Raw genomic sequence first — 18,409 nt, forward strand, 5'->3', positions numbered from 1 at the left:
CCGAAATGGCAAACCAGCAGAGATCTTCTCCCCTACAGTTGTTTCTGCTCTGTGTGCTGGTCAGAGACTTGAAAGTGATGATTCAATGTAATCCATGAAAGTTGAAGGAACACACTCCAGAGAGAAGTCAGCCATGTGTCTGTGAGTGCCCACAAAATGCCAATGTGCTGCCAGGCAGACTCAGTGGCTAATCAATTCCTTCTTCCTCCCCACTTCTTCATCCACCTATGTGAGGTGGACCTGCCTTGACACCCCTAAGCTAACCTAAAAGACACATAGCCTCTCTCCATCATTTGTTCAACGTCATCCTCAATGCTACCTCATATCCCACAACAGCACCCACCTCGGCAGAAACCCACTGACCAGCCCCAGTGGATCCCCAAAAGCTCAAACCCCTGCTGACCCTCATAGCCTAGGTAGCCTGGAGTGCTTGATCTCAGAGTGGGCGGTGGCTGGGCCATGGCTCACCTTGAGAAGATGCTGCCATGCCTTCCGACAGCCGTCTCTTCTTGAGTTTGTCCTTAATCTGGATAGTGTCCCGGGCCACACTGCTGGCCTCTGATTCCAAGGAGGGGATAACTGCCAAGGGGTGGGGCCCCAAGGGCAGAGCTCTGAGGTTCCTGGGGTAGCCATTCCTGGCCTGCCAGCCTTTCAAAGGAGCATCCAGCGTGAGGCTGCTCTGGTCCTCATGTCCACTCAAGAGCTGTGATGGCTTCTCACTGCTTGGCAGGACACTTGACACCGGCTGCGGAGAGGCTGAGAGAGAGATACACACAAGTGGCTTTCCCACCAAAGCTAATAGGTTCAAGGAAGATGCAAAAGCTCTGCCTCCACGCAGAGCAAAGAGACTGAGCTCTGCCCTAGACAGCCTGTAGCTAGACACCAGAGCAGAGTGGAAGAGCAGGTGACAGAGGCGCTGAGTGGAGTCAAGACAAACAGCAGAGCAGGGCTGCCATGCTTGTGACTCCGCCTCCTGCTACCGTCTTGCTGGAGTTTGAGGGGCCCCAGGTTCCCGGAGGGCTAATCCATACTGAGAGCACCTCTTACCGATCCCTGGGGGCCCCCTCTGCCACCCTCATTTCCTGCCACAAAGCAAACGCTTTGTGTTGCTCTGCGTTGCTTCTCTACTACTGAAAATAACTCTTAAAAGTAGACATCACTCCACTCACCTAAAAATTGGTAAAAGAAAGTTCTGTCATATTTAAATGCTCATGAGTGTATAATTTTCAGCTTTTTTTTTTCTTTTAGACAGAGTTTCATGTAGCCCAGGCTAGCCTCAAACTTATCATGCAGCTTAGTATGATCTTCATGAACTTTGCTTCCTCAAACGTCCTGAAAATTGTCTCTAGGAGTATTTTAAACAGGGCCATGATACAAAAAAAAAAACAAAAACAAAAACAAAAACAAAAAAAACAAAAAAAACAAAACAAAAAAAAAACAAAAACAAAAACAAAAACAAAAAAAAACCCTGCCACAGATGGAGAATGTCCAAACATCATCCAGACACCAGACATCATTTCCTCCTCAAGCCTGGGCTCTTGTTCAACGTCATCCTCAATGCTACCTCATATCCCACAACAGCACCCACCTCGGCAGAAACCCACTGACCAGCCCCAGTGGCCTTCTGTGGCCAGAAGCCTTGACTGGGTAGTTTCTAGGGGATCCTCTTTCGGTCCATGCCAAAGCCCTCAGAGAGGCCAGCAGAACAATTTGGTGTGACCAAGTCACCAGGCTAGGTCCTCACCTTCACTGGAGTCGATGCTTCCAGGTGGGGGCGCTCGGAGGCCAACACTAGTCCGAGGGACACTCCCACAGTACACGGCCACCGGAGCCACAACTTTGGCTGGGGACAGAGTCACAGGAGAATGGTACCTTAGAGCCCTCTGGGGCCAAACCAGAGTGTAAAGGAAGAGCAGGAGTAACCATAAGCGCTACCATCTTCTCTGCTAGAAGGACCTAGTCCTCACACCAGAGCCTGGTCCACTGGTCGGGGTACCAGCCAGGCAGTAACCTCAAAGAAGCCCACTAATCCTAGCAGCCCTAGCCTTCGCTAGCATCCCTCTCTCCTCAAATCCCTCCCTCATGCCTTCTCCCTCTCTGCTTTTGTTCTCTTTGTCTTATTTCTTCCTCTCTGCCTGCTTTCTACCACCCTCCAGCTTTGAGTCAAGACCCCTAGTTAGGCCTCTTTTTTAGCCTCTTTCAGAGTCTCCTACCTCCAGGAGCCAGTAAAACTGATCCCTGCTGACCGTAGCCCTGGCCTCTGTCACAGAGGTTCTCCCTTGCCACTCTCTGCCACCCACTACCGATAACTCCCTTTGCCTTGGCGAAGCCACTGGTTCAGAGCAGCCATTACCTCCCTCTCCCCCAAAGGCCTCAAGCACTGATCTCTGGTCTTCCCTCCACTGCCTCCTTGGTTCAGCAATTCCCTTCATTTCCTAGTACCTGCACTGTGTGGGGATTCTGGTCTGTACACACAGACTAGGGTAGCAAGGCTGACCTGGTCCTCCTTAGAGGGGTCTGGAAAGCCAGTGACAGGCAGGTGGTGTAGAATAAGCAATAACACAGCAAGCCCTGGTACAGGGCAGGGATGAGAGGCTTTCCAGTAGGGGAGGAGGCAGAGCAGAAACCAGGGACAGAAAGGAGAGCTGGCTGGGGGGTCTGCCTTTAAGACGCCTTCATCAAACCTACCACTGCTTGCAATTGATGCCTGCTAGGAAAGGGGAAATCAGTTTTCTGCAGTGGAGCAACATTAGAGACATCAACCAAACTCCAGGGCAGGCTTCATGTCCGGGACAGTGGCCAAGTGAAATCTCGTGGTTGTGAGCATGTGGGTGGCTGGGCCCAGGCACCCCTGTTTCTGGTGGAAACGGATTTCCCTGTGCTCGGGATAGAACGGATGACTGTCAAGTGTAGAGTTGGCTGTACGGTGTGTAGTTGGTTCTGATGTGGGTTCTTTGACTCATTTTGTTGCATTTGGATATTTTTTTTCTTCTTGGGTTTTTCGTGTATTTATTTTTATTATTTGTTTTGAGGGGGAGAGAGAGAGAGAGAGAGAGAGAGAGAGAGAGAGAGAGAGAGAGATGATAGAGTTGGGTGGCTAGAGAGGTGGAAAGATCATCTGGGAGGAGTTGAGGGAAAGAAAGAATATGAAAAACATATGAAAAAATCAATGAAAATTGGAAACCTTCCCCTGCCTTCAGCCCCACAGGCCCGAGTCCTCTCCACCAGCACTTAACAGGTGTCAGCACCCCAAGTTCAGGCCCAGTCCCTCCTAAGTACTTCTCAGAACCACCTAAGGGCTCAACCAACCAGCAAATAAGCCCCACATCCAGGGGACACTCAGTCACCCTCCTACACAGACACACACACATACAGACACACAGACACACACATACAGACACACAGACACACACATACAGACACACAGACACACACATACAGACACAGAGACACACACATACAGACACACACACATACAGACACACACACATACATACAGACACACAACACATACACATACATGCAGACACATAGACACACACATACAGACACAGACACACACAGACACACATGTACATACAGACATACACATACACATACATGCACAGACACACACATATACACACACATAAACACATACATACACACACACACACACACACACACACACACACACACACACAGATCAGGACTTGGGAGTATCGGTTGTTCTTGTTTCTATTACTGTGCAGCCTTGAGGAAATAAACTATCCTCTCTGGGACTCGGTTTCATACTTGTAAAACAAACCCATTTGGACTGTTCTGGAGTTCATAAATACCTTCATCCTGTCCCTAGATTTTCCTTAGGCTTTCAGTCCCTTTTCCTTTCTCCACTAGACTGAGGCCAGGCTAGAAGTGATTAAGTTATTAACTACCAAGTTGTTTTCATAGTCTGCAGTATACTGCCTAAGCAGTATGTATCTTGTGGCCACTAACTTCTTTACCAAAGTCCCCTGTACATACACCTGCTACATCTGGGCCTTTCTGAGGTTAACGGCAACTCTACACTTAACAATCACCCTTTCCATCCGGGGCACAGAGAAATCCATCTCCACCAGAAACAGGAATGCCTGGACCCAGCCACCCACATGCTCACAACCCTTCAAGGAACCAACCCACCTTGTCTCAGAGCAGATACAAAACCAGCCAGAGTCCCCAGGGCACCCCACACCCCTAGAAGACCAGGGAGCCTTGTAGACAGTCAAGGCACCTGAAGTCAGGAAACCCATATCAGCCTGTGGTCAGCACCACCTGACTGTATCTCCCTAGGAGAACGTGACCCCTGGACTAACTAAGGAAGCTTCCCATCCAATCAAGGTCCCCCTACCTAGAGTGACATCATCACGGGTGTCCATGCCCTGGGTGGGGAAGGTGCCCACCAGGCTTCTTAGAGGTAGCAGTTGTCCCTGGGCCCTGAGTGCAGGCCTCCGGGATCCAAAGGACGCTGGTCTGTGACATCCGGGGCCCTATGTGCAAACAGAACAGAACAAAACAAAACATTTTTAAACCCTCTGTGAGATCCAGTGACGCTAAAGCCTGGCTGCGGTGAGGAGGTCAGTGCCAGGCCCAGGGTGCCCTCCTGTCTGTCCTGACCCTTTGCTCTCTCTCATAAATGCCCTGAAGAGTCCTGAGTCCCAAGGTCATATGACCCTGGAGAAAAGCTCATTACGAAGAGTCTTAATGGAGTCCAACCTGTCACCCCTTGTCAATTGGACATGAGACCTTCAAGCCTCGGGGAAAGTAGAATTCTGTCCCTTTCTTCCAGTACTTTCTATTTTCTTTCGAAGCCTGGAGCCTTTGGTGAATATTAACCCTCAGCTTAACCTTGGGGTGTCGGCAGGGTTGCCTCAGCACCGGCTGCTCTCAGGTGAGGCCTGTCTGCACCTGCATGAAGACCTTGATGCTTGTTCTCACCTGACTGGACAAGCCACATCTCTCCCTCTCGGCCACCTTGACATTCTGTTTCTTTACCCCAGCTTGTTCTCTCTGAGCCTCTTCCCCATCTCCCTCAAGCCTTTGGGGTCAGCCGTCAACTCCTGTCCTTCACTGGGCTTCACTTCTTTGAGAAGGGTCTCAGTGCAGGCTCTGAAACTCCATACAGTGTGCATTTCTTCTTGAAACAGGGTGACAGGCGAGTCTGGGGATGGCCAGACTAGCTTAGTGGCAGAGTTGAGCCTCCCATTGTCACTCCCAAGAAAGCCTCCCTCCAGATGCTGTCTGGATACAGACAAGGGCACTGTGCCAGCTTCCTTTTGTTGAGCAACAAAACCCAGCTCAGGAACTGAGAAACCTTCCTTCTCCCTGGGAGCCAGCCTGCCACAGGCCCTGCCTGGCCCCAGAAGGCAGGGGAGTGCCTGGCAACGTCTGGCCCCACAGGTTGGATGAGGCTCAGGCAGACCCAGCCTGACCCAGCCTGTCTCCCTGCTTAACACCATAAGCCCGTTGGGTTCTCTGTCTCAGAACTTTCTTCAGTGACTATGAGGGGGATTGAACCACACAGTGGTGACAACAGCCGGGAAGGTCTGTGAGACAAGATGCTTCTTCCAAGCCAATGGGGAAGATTCTATTCCACAGAGACAACACCCGATCCTTTAGCCAGAAAGATGGGGAAGAGGCTTAAGATACTGGCCAGGAGGGCTGGAGAGATGGCTCAGTGGTTAAGAGCACTGACTGCTCTTCCAGAGGTCCTGAGTTCAAATCCCAGCAACCACATGGTGGCTCACAACCATCTGTAATGAGATCTGATGCCCTCTTCTGGTGTGTCTGAAGACAGCTACAGTGTACTCATATGCATAAAATAAATAAATCTTTAAAAAAAAAAAAAAAAAGATACTGGCCAGGTCACCATCTTCCCCGATAGACTCAGGGCTACTCCTCCAAGGCTTTGGAAGCCCTAAGAGTTGACGCTCATCAGAGGATGCACTGTGCGGACAGTCTAAGTAAATGAGAGACAACTCTGTAGATTCTGGTTCTCAGTCATGGCTGAAGCTTTCAATCACCCAAAGTTTGATTAAAATTACAGACTGAGACACCACCACACAGGCCTGCCCCCACTGAATTATCTAGTAAGCAGGCTAGGAGGATGTGCCTGCTGTTTTAAGTCCGAAGTAATTTTTGATGTTCAAACAGGACTGAGACACCGGGCTATGGTTCAGCCTATAACAAAGGCTTTGCTCACTTGCTCTCACCATAGGCTGTCCAGGTACTTATTGGTAGTGTACTGTGGTGCCTCAGTTTACCCAAAGTGCTCCTTCCTAAACAGACAATTTGGAGTTGCCCAGCACAGATGATGTAACTTTTTTACAGTCCTGCTACTGCAATGCCTTGTGAATGGGACTGTCCGTGCCAGCTGATGACACCGGCTACCTCTGGGAAGTCAGAAGGTCCACAGCCTGAGGCAGCCCCATTCCTCCACACCCTGGAGGATTCACAGAAAGGAAGCCATTGGCCATCGCCTGGCTTACCACAGTATACTCATCAATGAGCCCCAGTCAGGTCTGCACCTTCAACTCCTCAGTCTCCAAGGATCTACAGAGCGGGGTCTCCCAGCACCTGCCTCCAGAGGAGGTGGCCACAGTGGCTAATGGACAAGCAGACATGTCCCATGTGACAGCCATGAGTGGCACACACACACACACACACACACACACACACACACACACACACACACACTTGCACACGCTGACACAGGAAGATCACTGAGACCCTAAGACAGAACTCTGGACTTGGCTCGAATGCCACTCAACTCACTCCTGTCTCCTCAGTAGAATTCACTAAGCTCTCATTTGCACACAGCACTCTAGCTCTCTTCGTTTGCACACAGCACTATAGCACTCTTCTGGCCATGAAGGTTTTACTCTTTGCCTGTTGGACTAAGGGATCATCCAGCCTCAACCCAAAGACCTCAAATGGCCAAAAGATTCTCATAAGCAGGATTTTATTCTCACTTCTCAATGCTCCACATTGTCCCCAATAGCTGATCCCTTACTCTCAGCCTCAGTTTCCCAGTGCAAACAAATAACTATTGTCTGCTCCTTCTCTTAAAGCTGTGGCCACCGGGGTTCCATGGTGACCCACGCTACAGGAGTGAGGCTATGGGACAGAAGAGACTCGGGTTTCAAGTGGAATGGAAACAAACAGCATTGGCTCAGGAGTGCGTCAGCTCAAGAACAAAGTTTGGTTGCCCCTGTGCCTCTGACAGACCACAGGAGCCAGGGCCAGGGACACACACACCTTGTTCCCCCAGGGACCTACTGTCCCAAAGAGAACAGCAAATAGTTTGGTAGGAACAGTGCTGGGGTGAAGGACGATTGGGAGGAGTTGGGGGGGGGGACAAACGCTCACTCACACCACCTTGAAAGTTACAATAAAGAGAGCCCTCCCACCCTTCAGAGCAGACTGATGACGGTGTTTTTGCACATGGAAGAGACAGGCCTCAAGTTCAAACTCGGTTTCACTCCACATACACCCTTTTATTTTTCTTTTCTGAAATAGGATCTCAGTATGTAGTCCAGGCTAGCCTAGAACTCAAGATCTTCCTATCTCAGCCTCTGGAGTGTTGAGGTCCCAGGTATGTGTCACCATAACTACCTCAGATATCCCTTTGGCCTCCTCCAGGGCTCACTGTGAGTCCATGTTTCTATGTGAACACACACTGTCACCAAGGCAGGAGGAACAACACTTTCTGTAAGAGCAGGAGAAGCAAATGGACACTCACTGCCACCCTGTGTGGGACAAGTACTTATGCCTTGTCACACCAGTCAGAATAAGCATTCACTGTCATGCCGGGAGGGACTGAGGGACACTCACAGTATCTGGGCAGGTAGGCATCCGAGAAGTCAACTGAGGGAAAACTGCCTTGCTGGGGCCAGACTCAGGATGTCAACCACTGGTCCAGGCATGGAGGGACAAACACATCTGTGAGTCTGGGGACCCAGAGCTCTAGCCTGGGAAGGCGGTGGTGGTTGTGTTATAGACCCTGGAATGGGTCCCTGGAAGGACATATTTAAAAAGCAATAGTTTTGACCAAATCTAAGAATGGAAGCTTCCAGATTCTGCACTGGAACTCTAGCACAAACCCAGGAGATAAAAATCAGGATCAAGACCTACCTGCTAGTCTAGGCAGGGTGTGGGCTGGATTGAAGGCTCTTTTCTTTGCTCTGTGCTTTGTCCCTGGAAATGAGGAGCAGCCATACACCTCAAAGCCCTCACCCACCTCTGCTTCTATGAGACAGCCCAGCCATAGACCTCCAGAGAAAACCCTGCTGTCCTCAGGTGCCCTGATCACTCTAATCTCCAAGCTGTCACTAGAGGTCTGCAGCTCAAGCCAGTCTGCCATGTCCCAGATAGTAGGATACGAGGTCTGTGAGATCACCCACAGCCCCTGAGCATGGTGTGACTGGAAGTCCCTTGCTCACAGCCTTTAAAGCCCAGCTTCTGCTGCTGCACAAAGAGATGACCCCTGGCAAACCTCAGACCCTATTCAATAAACAGAGATAATCACTTAAGGTGGGGTCTGACCCCTCGTTAGTGATCGGTGCGCCTGGGCATTAATACAGCTGCGATTAACAAAGGCACAGCCGAGACGGCTCAGTCGGCCCCGGTAAGCTATGGAAGCATGAGGACTCCAGTTCCAATCCCCAGAAGCCACATAAAAACACCTGGGCACACACCTGCAATCCCAGAGCTGGGGACACAGAAAGAGAAGGGTGCCCAGACAGAGGCTTGCTGGACAACTGTCCAGACCAGTGCTTCTCAACCTTCCTAAAGCTGCAACCCTTTAATGCAGCTCCTCATGTTATAGTGACCCCCTCGACCATACACTTATTTCTTTGCTACTTCATAACTGTAACTTTGCTATGGTTGGAGCAAATTATCATGGAAATATCTGATATGCAGGATACCTGATAAAGGACCCCAAGGGGGTCGTGACCCACAAGTTGAGAACCGCAGGTCTAGACAAATAGAACGACCCAGCTTCCGTGAGAGACCTTGTCAAAAAAACAACTGGTGCAGTGACTGAGGAAGACATCCAATGTCAGATGTGGAGCTGGGGACAGGGGATGATGTACAGATGGGAGAGCATGAAGCTGACACAATGAGCGGGCAATTCCTTGACGTTTGTCTAAGAAGGTGAGGGTGCGAGTGGGGGAGCTGGAGACAAGGGGAGGGTGGAACCTTTAAGGAGTCGGGCAGGCCTCCGCCATCTTTGATTACTGAGGGAGATAGGGGGTTCTCAGCTCCTCTCTCATGGTCTCTTTTCGTTCTCCTCCGCCATGAGTCGAGCCGCTCTGCCCCGCCCTATACATCCTACGTGATGCTTACCTCCCCACCAGCCCAGATACACTGGCTAGCGACCATGGACTGAAACCTCAGAACTCATGAGCCAAGATCAAATCTGTTCTTCAAGGCAGATTTCTCAAGCATTTTGTCACAGCAATGGAAAGCTGGTTAGCACAGGTGCCAAGTCACCTCCACCCTGGCCACACCCACCACACCCTACACGAGGCATCCCAGGCCCTCCCACCCACTCGGAGCTCCTGGTTCCCACTGAGGCCGGCTTGTAGGCCAGCAAGAAGAAAGTTCTGAGAAAAGCGCCCGTACACAATCGGGGGCCCCTCCACTGTCTCTGCAGCCACCCACTGCCTGCCGGTACCATCATCCTCCATTATAAGACAGATGGAGCTGATATTCCTGCGAGCGCTCGGCTGGTAGATAACAAGGTAAGGCCTGCTAGCAGCCTGCAGGAGTATGAAAAAGGTCCCGGGGAGATGGCCTGGTGGCTGAAATGCTTTCTGGGCAGTCATGAGAATCCAAATTCAAACCCTCCGAACTTGTTTGTTTGTTTGTTTGTTTGTTGTTTGTTTGTTTGTTTGTTGTTTGCTTGTTTGTTTGTTTTTAAAAAGGACAGGTACAGTGGCCTTGTAACTGGGAAAGCAGAGATGTGTGGATCCCAGCCTAGCCTACTCAGTGACCTTCAGCCAACAAGACCCTGACTCAAAAAACCAAGGTGGTCAGTCCCAAAGAATGACATCTGGGGTGGGCCTCTGGCGTCCACATGCACCTACACACAAACATGCTCCTAACACACACTTTCACACACGTGTGCACACTCACAAGGGAATACAAAGGGCCAAACACGGTGCCTGGTGTCTAGCAGTACCTCAATAAGTGTGAGTAGTGTAGGGAAATGAAGTCAAGGTGGGAGCATGTCATCACCGTCTTGCCAAGAAAACTCTACGTGAAAGAAATTAACGCCCTTCAGTCCCATGTCACTGTGCTTCAGGTCCTGGGTGACGTGCTTCCAAGAATGACATTCGCCTTGGAAATAGAGCAAGAAAGCAGATGTTCTGACCCTCGTTTTAAAGGTAAGATGACAGAGGCTCAGACAGGTCAGGAAAGCAGGTCAAGGCCACACAGCTGCAGCAGAAGAGTAAAAGCCGTCACTTCTGCAGAGCCTGACACGCACCGTGGTGTCAGACCGTTCACTCGGCCACTCGGGCGCCAGCGGACAGATCACCTGCTGACTCCGTGGCCTCGGGCACATCAGTAAACCTCTATGAACTTCTGTCTCATGGCGAAATGAAATTAAAAGCATCTATCTCACGAGGTCATCAAGAGAACCGAGGGGGCTGGAGAGCTGGCTCGGCTACTAAGAGTGTTTGCTGATCTTGCAGGGGACCTCAGTTCAGTTCCCAGAAGCCACAGCTCACAGCAGCCTGGAACTCTAGCTCCAAGGGATTAGACGCTCTGCAGCATCCACATACATACACACAGAGACAAGCAGAAAGACAGATGGACGGACACACACACACACACACACACACACACACACACACCCCTAAAGAAACAATTAAATCAATTTTTAAAATAAAGGAGGCAGGAAATATAACAGGTGCTTACTACTCAGTCCTAAATGAGACACCAACCTCAAACCCCCTCCCCAGGATCGGGAACATCAAAGAAAGGGAAGAACAAATTCAGGAGCTGGAGGGTGGGGAGGGGGATGTTGACGCACTGCAGCTACTGCTACCTGAACAGGATCAAGGCGGCCACAGCAGTCAGCACAGAGTAGACTCAGTGGACCCTTTAAAAGGATGTGAGGCAGGGAAGGCAGTGTGTTGGGGAATTTTGGGTGGTCAGAGATGGATAGACACATTATACACTGTATATATATATATGAAATTGCCAAAGAATAAAAGTAAATATATTTTACATATATGCATAAAATTATAAATAAAGTTTGTGTTATAAAAATTCTATATAAAATTGATATGTTACATACAATATAATAATTTATAAATTATACATTTTTTTGAACATGCCTGATGGGAAGCTGAAGGAGAGAAAGTTTAAGGCTGGGCTTTAAGAGCACTGACTGCTCTTCCAGAGGTCATGAGTTCAATTCCCAGCAACCACATGGTGGCTCACAACCATCTGTAATGGGATCTGATGCCCTCTTCTGGTGTATCTGAAGACAGCTGCAGCGTACTCATATACATAAAATAAATAAATCTTTGGAAAAACAAAACAAAACAAAGTTTAAGGCCAGCCTGGGCAACTTAGTGAGACACTGTCTCAAAATAAAAAAGAGAAAATAAAAGTTACTTAATAGTAAGCATATTTTCCATAATCTGTAGAGCTGAAAATCAAAAGCCCATCACGGAATGCTGTATGGAGCCGTCTCTGTCAACAGTGGGCACTGTTTGGTAAGAGTCCTGCTGGGTCAGCAGTTCCCGAAGGGGACCCTGGACCCATTGAAAGGCTTTAGGGCAGGAGGCTGAGCGGTCTGGCTGAGGTCAGGAGTAAAGCAAAGATACTCCCTAGAGAGCGTGCCAGACATATCTCCAGGGTTTTCTGAGCCGAGCAGGTGCCGGCTGAGGCAGGGCACTCGGAATAACAGATCTGGTGCTGTTCTGCTGAGAAAATCTCCAGGAGACTCCTTTAAAGAGCACAGTCTGTAGAGGCTGGTAACCTTGTGATGACTGGCTGAGACAGGATGCAGCATGCTGCCAGGAACCCACACACATCCCACACCCACAAACAGCGCCTTACCTAACCTTTTTTAATATGCACCACACACTCAAGAAATGTGACTGTGTGTGTGTGTGTGTGTGTGTGTGTGTGTGTGTGTGTGCATACACATGCGCTCCTGGAGGAAGAGGACAGGCATGTACCCATGACTAGGACCATAGAAGTTGAACAGCTTCCACAACCTCCCACATAGGGAATTCTGATATAAGAATCATGGGGCCAAAAGATGCAGGGGAAAAGCTAAGGAAATAACTCAGCAGTAGTTTAGTGTGCGTGAGGAGCTGGGTTTGAGACCCAGCCCTGAAAGCGAACAGAAGAGATACAGAAAAGTCCATGCGTAAAGGAAAGCTAGACTGTTTGTGACCATCAACAAAAGTGAGTACAAACACACTACACGCTGCTTTGCCTGCTTGTCCAGGTCGCACACGGTGTCACGATCACGGGACAACACCCACTCGATACACACTACTGTCATCCTTTTACTTTTCGGGATGAGGAGAAGGACTTGAACAGGCGAGCTATGGCCCTAGTGACAACAGGACTCCTAATTTCTGTTTACATTCACAAATTTGAAAGTCTGCTGGATGCGAGCCCATTTTATGGGTCACGTGGATGCCCAATATAAATGAGAGATGAATCCAAACACGTACAAGGCATTGGACACAACACCTGGGTCTGCTGGGCCTGCTATGAACGTTCAAGTTGGGAGGGGGTTGGAGGTCAACTATCCCTTCCCCAGTGTGTCTGGTCTGCTGCTCCTCTGTGGAAGCCTGCAGGGTGCCGCCTTCAACAACAGATAGAATTTCTGTGGTTTCGGGCTGCGGATGCCAAAGTCAAGGTGCTGGGTGATTCAGGCCCGCTGAGGACCTGCTGATTTGCTGAGGGTTCTTCTTAGGATGCTCCCACAGAGCAGAGCAAGGATGAGCTCTCTGGTTCCTCCTTGTGGGGCACTCAGCACCTCATGAGGACTCTATAGTTATGTCTTGAACTTAACGACTCCCATGAAGGCCCTTCTCTAGCACTAATTTATGGGGAAGGGTTATCAGTCACTCAGTGTGAACTTCAGAGGGGACACAGTACCCAGTCATAAATGTAAACGTGAGGTTACTGGGAGCCAATGCCTGTCCCCGGGGGGTCTACCCCTGAGGACATGGGGTGGTCACCAGCTGGCAAGGCCTCAGTGAGAAGGGGGGAAATCTCCCTTCCCCAGTTCCCACTAAGACCTCTCCCTCTCTCTCTCCAGTGGTCACCGGGACACCAGGTCCTGCATGGTTTGGCTGTCCAAGTACCCTGCCCATCTCTGGAGCTCAAATTATCCAGTTGTGGTCCACAGGCACAGGCCGGATCCCAGAGGCTCAGGAGCCAGCGAAAGGGGATGAAATATTGGTCCAGACGAAGTCAGAGCAACTTGTTTCCACTAATCCATCTGAATGCCTACCTGTCACGTTCTAGGACTCTCCTCAGAGCTCCTCAGAAAGGTCTAGCAAGACCCTCAGGGAACTTCCGGCTACAGCTCTGTTCTTTCCCCAAAGGCCTATCCTGAGAAAGCCAACTGCTGGGCTAACAAGATGGCTCAGAGGGTAAGAGTTCTCGCAGCACAAGCCTGACAACCTAAGTTCAGTCACCCATCCGTACCTACAGCAGGAAGAGAGAACTGACTCTTGTAATTGCCAGGGTACATGGGCAGATATCATACACATACATGCACAATAAGAGTTGCAAATGAATTTTTTTAAAGAAGACTATCAGCCATCCTAGCAGGGACCCATGGCCACAGGCCGGCTGTTACCTGAGACTCTGAGGGTGCGTTCATGGAAGGTCATTGTATTCTAACCTTGGATTGAAGAGAAATCCCAGGGTAAGGAAGGTGAATGGAGCCAAGAACCGAAGGGCTTGAAAGAGGCCAAATGGAAATTGCAGTTTCCAGAGCTGCCTTGGAGCCCAGGGCTGCATCTCAAAAACCAACAGTAACCAAGCTGGCTGGAGACTGACCCTTCAGCAGGAAGAGCAGGAAGAAGACAGCAGCCCACAGCCTGTACACAGGGTGGGGCTAAGAAAGCAGAGAATGAAGGAAACCAGGACCTACAGGCAAAGGAAAACGGAGGCGAAAGAAAGGTAGGTGCTCGTTCCCACAGTGACCAGAGAAATGCTAGAAACACAGTGCGGCCCACTGCTCTACAAAGACTGGCGTGCATTAAGATGAGAACTGGTCCCAAATGCTGGCATGAGTGGAGAGGGATCGGAACCCATGCTGGCCAAAAGCAAGTTGCACATGGTCCTTCACCTGGACTCTGGCCTGCGTCCTCTCACAAAGCTCAAGGTGCACGCACCCCATGCCAGCAGCTCTGTTCCCGGGTGATCTCGTGTGCCTGGTCCAGGGACGAAGCACAAGAATGTTCACAGCAGCTATGAGACGGCTAGCCACCGAATCTGGAAGCAATCCAAATGTTCACTGGGAAAATGGAAGGATGTGTTGGGGAGGGCTCTTCACATGACAGGGCCAGGAAAATAAAAGATTGCTGTATTTATTCAGTGCCAGAGATGACCACAGCAGCGAGTGCAGCAGAGGAAACCAGGCCCCAAAGGAAGACTACCTATGGCTGTTTACTAAGCACCGCAGGAAGGCAAGCGTGAACTGGGTCCTTGGGAACGTATAAGTGGGTGGTAGGGCTTTGGACTAAAACAAGAGGAAACTAAGAGAGTAATAAGCCCTACTAGGGAGGTGGCTGTGATAAGGACAAAGAGAAGTCCCATGGGCCTGGGGTCTGCCATGTCTAGCTACACATGGGCAGAGCCCCCCCCCCCCCGCAGGATTCTCTTTAATGCTGTCCCAGAACCCATTTGTGAATTGAATTATAAACAGAATACTTTACTGTCTGACAACAGTGGCCCTCGGGAATGATGAGAGGATAGTGTGCCTTCAGAGACAGGTCTCTTTAGAGCCCAGGTTACATCCTCCTGTCCCTGGTCCTCCTCCACGTTCTCCCCTGGACTAAACTCCAGTCAGTTGTGGGAACAATGTCTAAAGCAAGATGTTCTGGCTATGGGCCTATTGCTTCCCTACCTGGGGCCAGGTGCCAGCATGGTCTATGGCTACCTCACCAATGCTCAGACAGACAGAAGCCCTGTTTACCACTCATGCTTCTGAGGAAGAATGAGGCCTTCTGAGGGCCAGGCACAGTAGCTCACACTTGTGATCGCCACACTCTGGAGAGACAGGGGTACTAGAGATTGAAGGGCATCCTCAGTTACCTAACAAGTCTGAGGCCAGCCTGCACTACCCTGCCTCAAAAAAAGACAAACGGAAAATAAACAAAATCACCCTTCCAAATCCCCTACCATCAGTGTGGAAATCGTTCTGGATGGCGGCCAGTAGAACCATAGTGTTGGGAGACCAAAATCAGTCAAGCAAGAAACACACTGACAAAAGAATAAAAACTTCACTCTGCCCTTGGGCTGGCCAAGTGTCCCCCTATCTCCACCCTCAAAACCAGAGTCAAGAGAATATACAAGGAAACTGAGGCTCAGAAGCGCAAACTCCAGCCCCGTATGTCTAACAAGTGTGTCTGGTGTTAGAATTCAAACCCAGAGCAGAATCGTTCCAAACCTTCACTGTAACTCAGTGCTCTGGTCCCCAAGCCACTGTCCCCACTACTGCCAGCACCATCATCATTCTCAGAACCCCTCCTCCCCAGGGAATTTAGCCCAGAGGAGCAGAACCAACCACCACCTAAGGTCACAACCCTGGGGAAGGGAACAGCCCAGAGCAGCCATCTTCCTGGCTCACCCCAGCCAGACAGCAGCAAGTCGGGCCTCATTTAGAGAGACCCAGAGAGGGGCAGGGATCTCCTACAGTCACACAGCTTCCCTCTCCCCTCTTTACGCACTCTTTCTGCTTGCGCCAAGTTAGGATCTCGTCCCCCTTTCAAAAAGGATTCCAGAGGCTTGGCCCTCCCATCCAAACAGCTCAGCAAACAAACGAAAGCCATTATCTCTCACCTCTCCGTCCAGAGGCCAATCCCCAGTCAGTGGAGGAATCCAGGGTCCTTAGTCTCTATTGAGACTATGCCGTCCCTCAATACAGGGAGGCAAGAGCAGGGAGAGCATCACCCACCTGGCCTGCCTTGGCCCTGGCCCAGCTTAGGAGCCTGAGGCCACGGCCTCCCGTCCAAGCAGGTACAAGAAAGCCCACAGCCGCTGCTGGCACACTCCTGCTCTCTGCCAGGCTCCTCTTGAATAAACACCGCTGCATGGCAACCGCTCTCTGAAGGAGCCCAAGTCCCCGTGTGGGGGAGAGAGAGAGAGCTAAGACTTTTCCCCTCGGTCTCATTTCCCCCGTGGCTCCCCCAGGTGCTGGGCATGCCCCAGAGGCCAAACTGTCCTCTAGGGCCGTGAGGCATGGGGGAGGGATGACACACGCAAGCATGCTAGAGTCTGCTGGGATCCACTGGGTAACGGCTGCACCGAGAAACGTATAGCAGACTGAGGCAGGAGCCATAGGCACTGAATCTATGCACACGGAGGCAAACTAGTGAGCAGAGGCCCAGGTAGGATTCCCCGTCTATAAAATGGTCCTCGTAGAGTTGATATCAGGCTTAAATAGCTGCCAAGAAGAAGCAGCATGGGGGTCTGTCTAGAATAAAGTAGGCCCTCTGTTTATCTCTCCAGAAATATTTACATAGCAGAAAGCCGTGGTGTCCTCCCCAGCCGTGTTTCCCCGCACAACACTTGGGAAATATGAAGTCCGTCAATCTGTGTGTGCTTCCTCACGGTGCCCCTCCCTGCGCTGGTGTACCATCCCCTCAGACAGCAACAGCTCCCGCCCCTTGCCCTGCCCTCTCTTGATCCGCTACAGCCCACCCTCCAAGGCACACAGGGGAGGAGAGGAGGTTTCATTGATTTCATAGAGCTCTTCAAAGAGCCACTTGCGCAAAGACTAAGGATTTTTTAGGTGAGCCCCCCCCCCCTCCAACTTCTTAGAGAGGAGTCAGTTTGACAGACACAAGAATAGGGAGCAGAGGAGTCCGGACAGGCTGCCTTGCTCCCGGGAAGCCTAGCTGCTGAAGAGCTTGCATCCAATGCAAGGCTTTTCTCTCTGCGGTCCATGGGGGTCACCCCAAGCCTCTCTAAGGAGCAAGCTCCAAGAGCAAGAGAGGCCAATCCTGGCACGCCAGTAAGAATGGAAAATCCGTAGGACGATGACGGCGCACGCCTTTAATCCCAGCACTCAGGAGGCAGAGGCAGGCGGATTGAACTTGAGGTCAGTCTGTTCCAGGACAACCAGGGCTACAAAAGGAAACCCTGTCTCAAAAATATCAATTAAAAACAAAAAAAAAAAGTACTAGATCTCTACTTGCAGAGAGCAGTGACCCCGCCAGAGGGCGCCAGCAGGGCCCTCTGAGGGAGAAGCTGACTGCTGCCAAATTCCTGAGCTTGAGGGGCCTCCTCCAGGGTACAGGAGACACCGCAGAGAGCACAGGCTGCCCCTGGAGGATCTGAGCGACCAGACGGTTTACTATGCATGCAGAGCCATATCACCTCCACCGAAACTCCTTCCCTTTTTTCTTTTCTTTTCTTTTCTTTCTTTTCTTTTCTTTCCGAGACAGGGTCTCTCAATGTAGACCTGGCTGTCCTAAAACTTTCTATGTAGGTAGTTCTGTCCTGAGACTTTCTATGCAGCCCTGACTGTTCTGAAACTTTCTATGTAACCAGCCTCGCCTAGAACTCTCTATGTAGCCCTGGCTGACCTGAAATTCTCTGTGAAGACCAGGCTGGCCTTGAGCCCACAGAGAAACGCATCTGCACCTTCTTTCTGAATGCTAAGACTAAAGGTGTGCCAGCCTCACAGAAAGTTCTGCACTTGAAATACATTAAGTACATAGCTTAAAGATGTAGCCTCACAAGCTCACCGACACATTCAAGGACTTACTTCCTCCACCTTGAAGCCTCCGAAGAAGGCCTCTGTCACTTCCTGGGCCGGCAACTTAAGTCAATGGAAAATGATTCTGACCCCGATCCAGCGTAAAGCTTTAAAACAGTTCCTCGTGTTGTGATGATCCCCAACCATAGAACTATTTTTAGTCATATTTCATAACTGTGATTTTACTTCTGTTATGAATCATAATGTAAATACCTGTGTTTTCTGATAGTTTAGCTGACTTCTGTGAAAGGGTCCTTTGACTGCCCAAAGGGGTCTCAACCCACAGGTTGAGAACCAACTGTTAAGGGCCTAAAACTTCAGCAAATATGTCACAGAGGATCCTCTTGGCCATTGCCAATCTGCGAAGTGGTGGGATGTCCATGTCTAGCAATAGAAAGATGTAGGTGTCCTGACCCC

The 18,409-nt window shown here is 50.4% G+C and overlaps 1 protein-coding gene across 4 annotated transcripts in view; it reads right to left on the bottom strand.

Moving 5' to 3' along the window:
* Positions 1 to 16,796, bottom strand: part of Togaram2 (TOG array regulator of axonemal microtubules 2) — a 57,822-nt gene extending 41,026 nt beyond the window's left edge. Inside the window, exons 1-4 of one of the 4 annotated variants that reach the window (XM_017594408.3) lie at positions 16,187 to 16,796; positions 4,367 to 4,505; positions 1,745 to 1,843; positions 469 to 756 (exon numbers count right to left, since the gene is read on the bottom strand). In XM_017594408.3, coding sequence (XP_017449897.2) covers positions 469 to 756; positions 1,745 to 1,843; positions 4,367 to 4,505; positions 16,187 to 16,570 — 910 coding nt within the window. In that variant the 5' untranslated portion in view covers positions 16,571 to 16,796. Of the gene's footprint in view, positions 1 to 468; positions 757 to 1,744; positions 1,844 to 4,366; positions 4,506 to 16,071 lie in introns of all 4 variants that reach the window. The other 3 variants (XM_017594410.3, XM_002729599.7, XM_017594409.3) reach the window with 3 other exon arrangements.
* Positions 16,797 to 18,409: the final 1,613 nt, after the last annotated feature.

Source organism: Rattus norvegicus, chromosome 6, assembly GCF_036323735.1.
Source record: "Rattus norvegicus strain BN/NHsdMcwi chromosome 6, GRCr8, whole genome shotgun sequence".
NCBI lineage: Eukaryota > Metazoa > Chordata > Mammalia > Rodentia > Muridae > Rattus > Rattus norvegicus.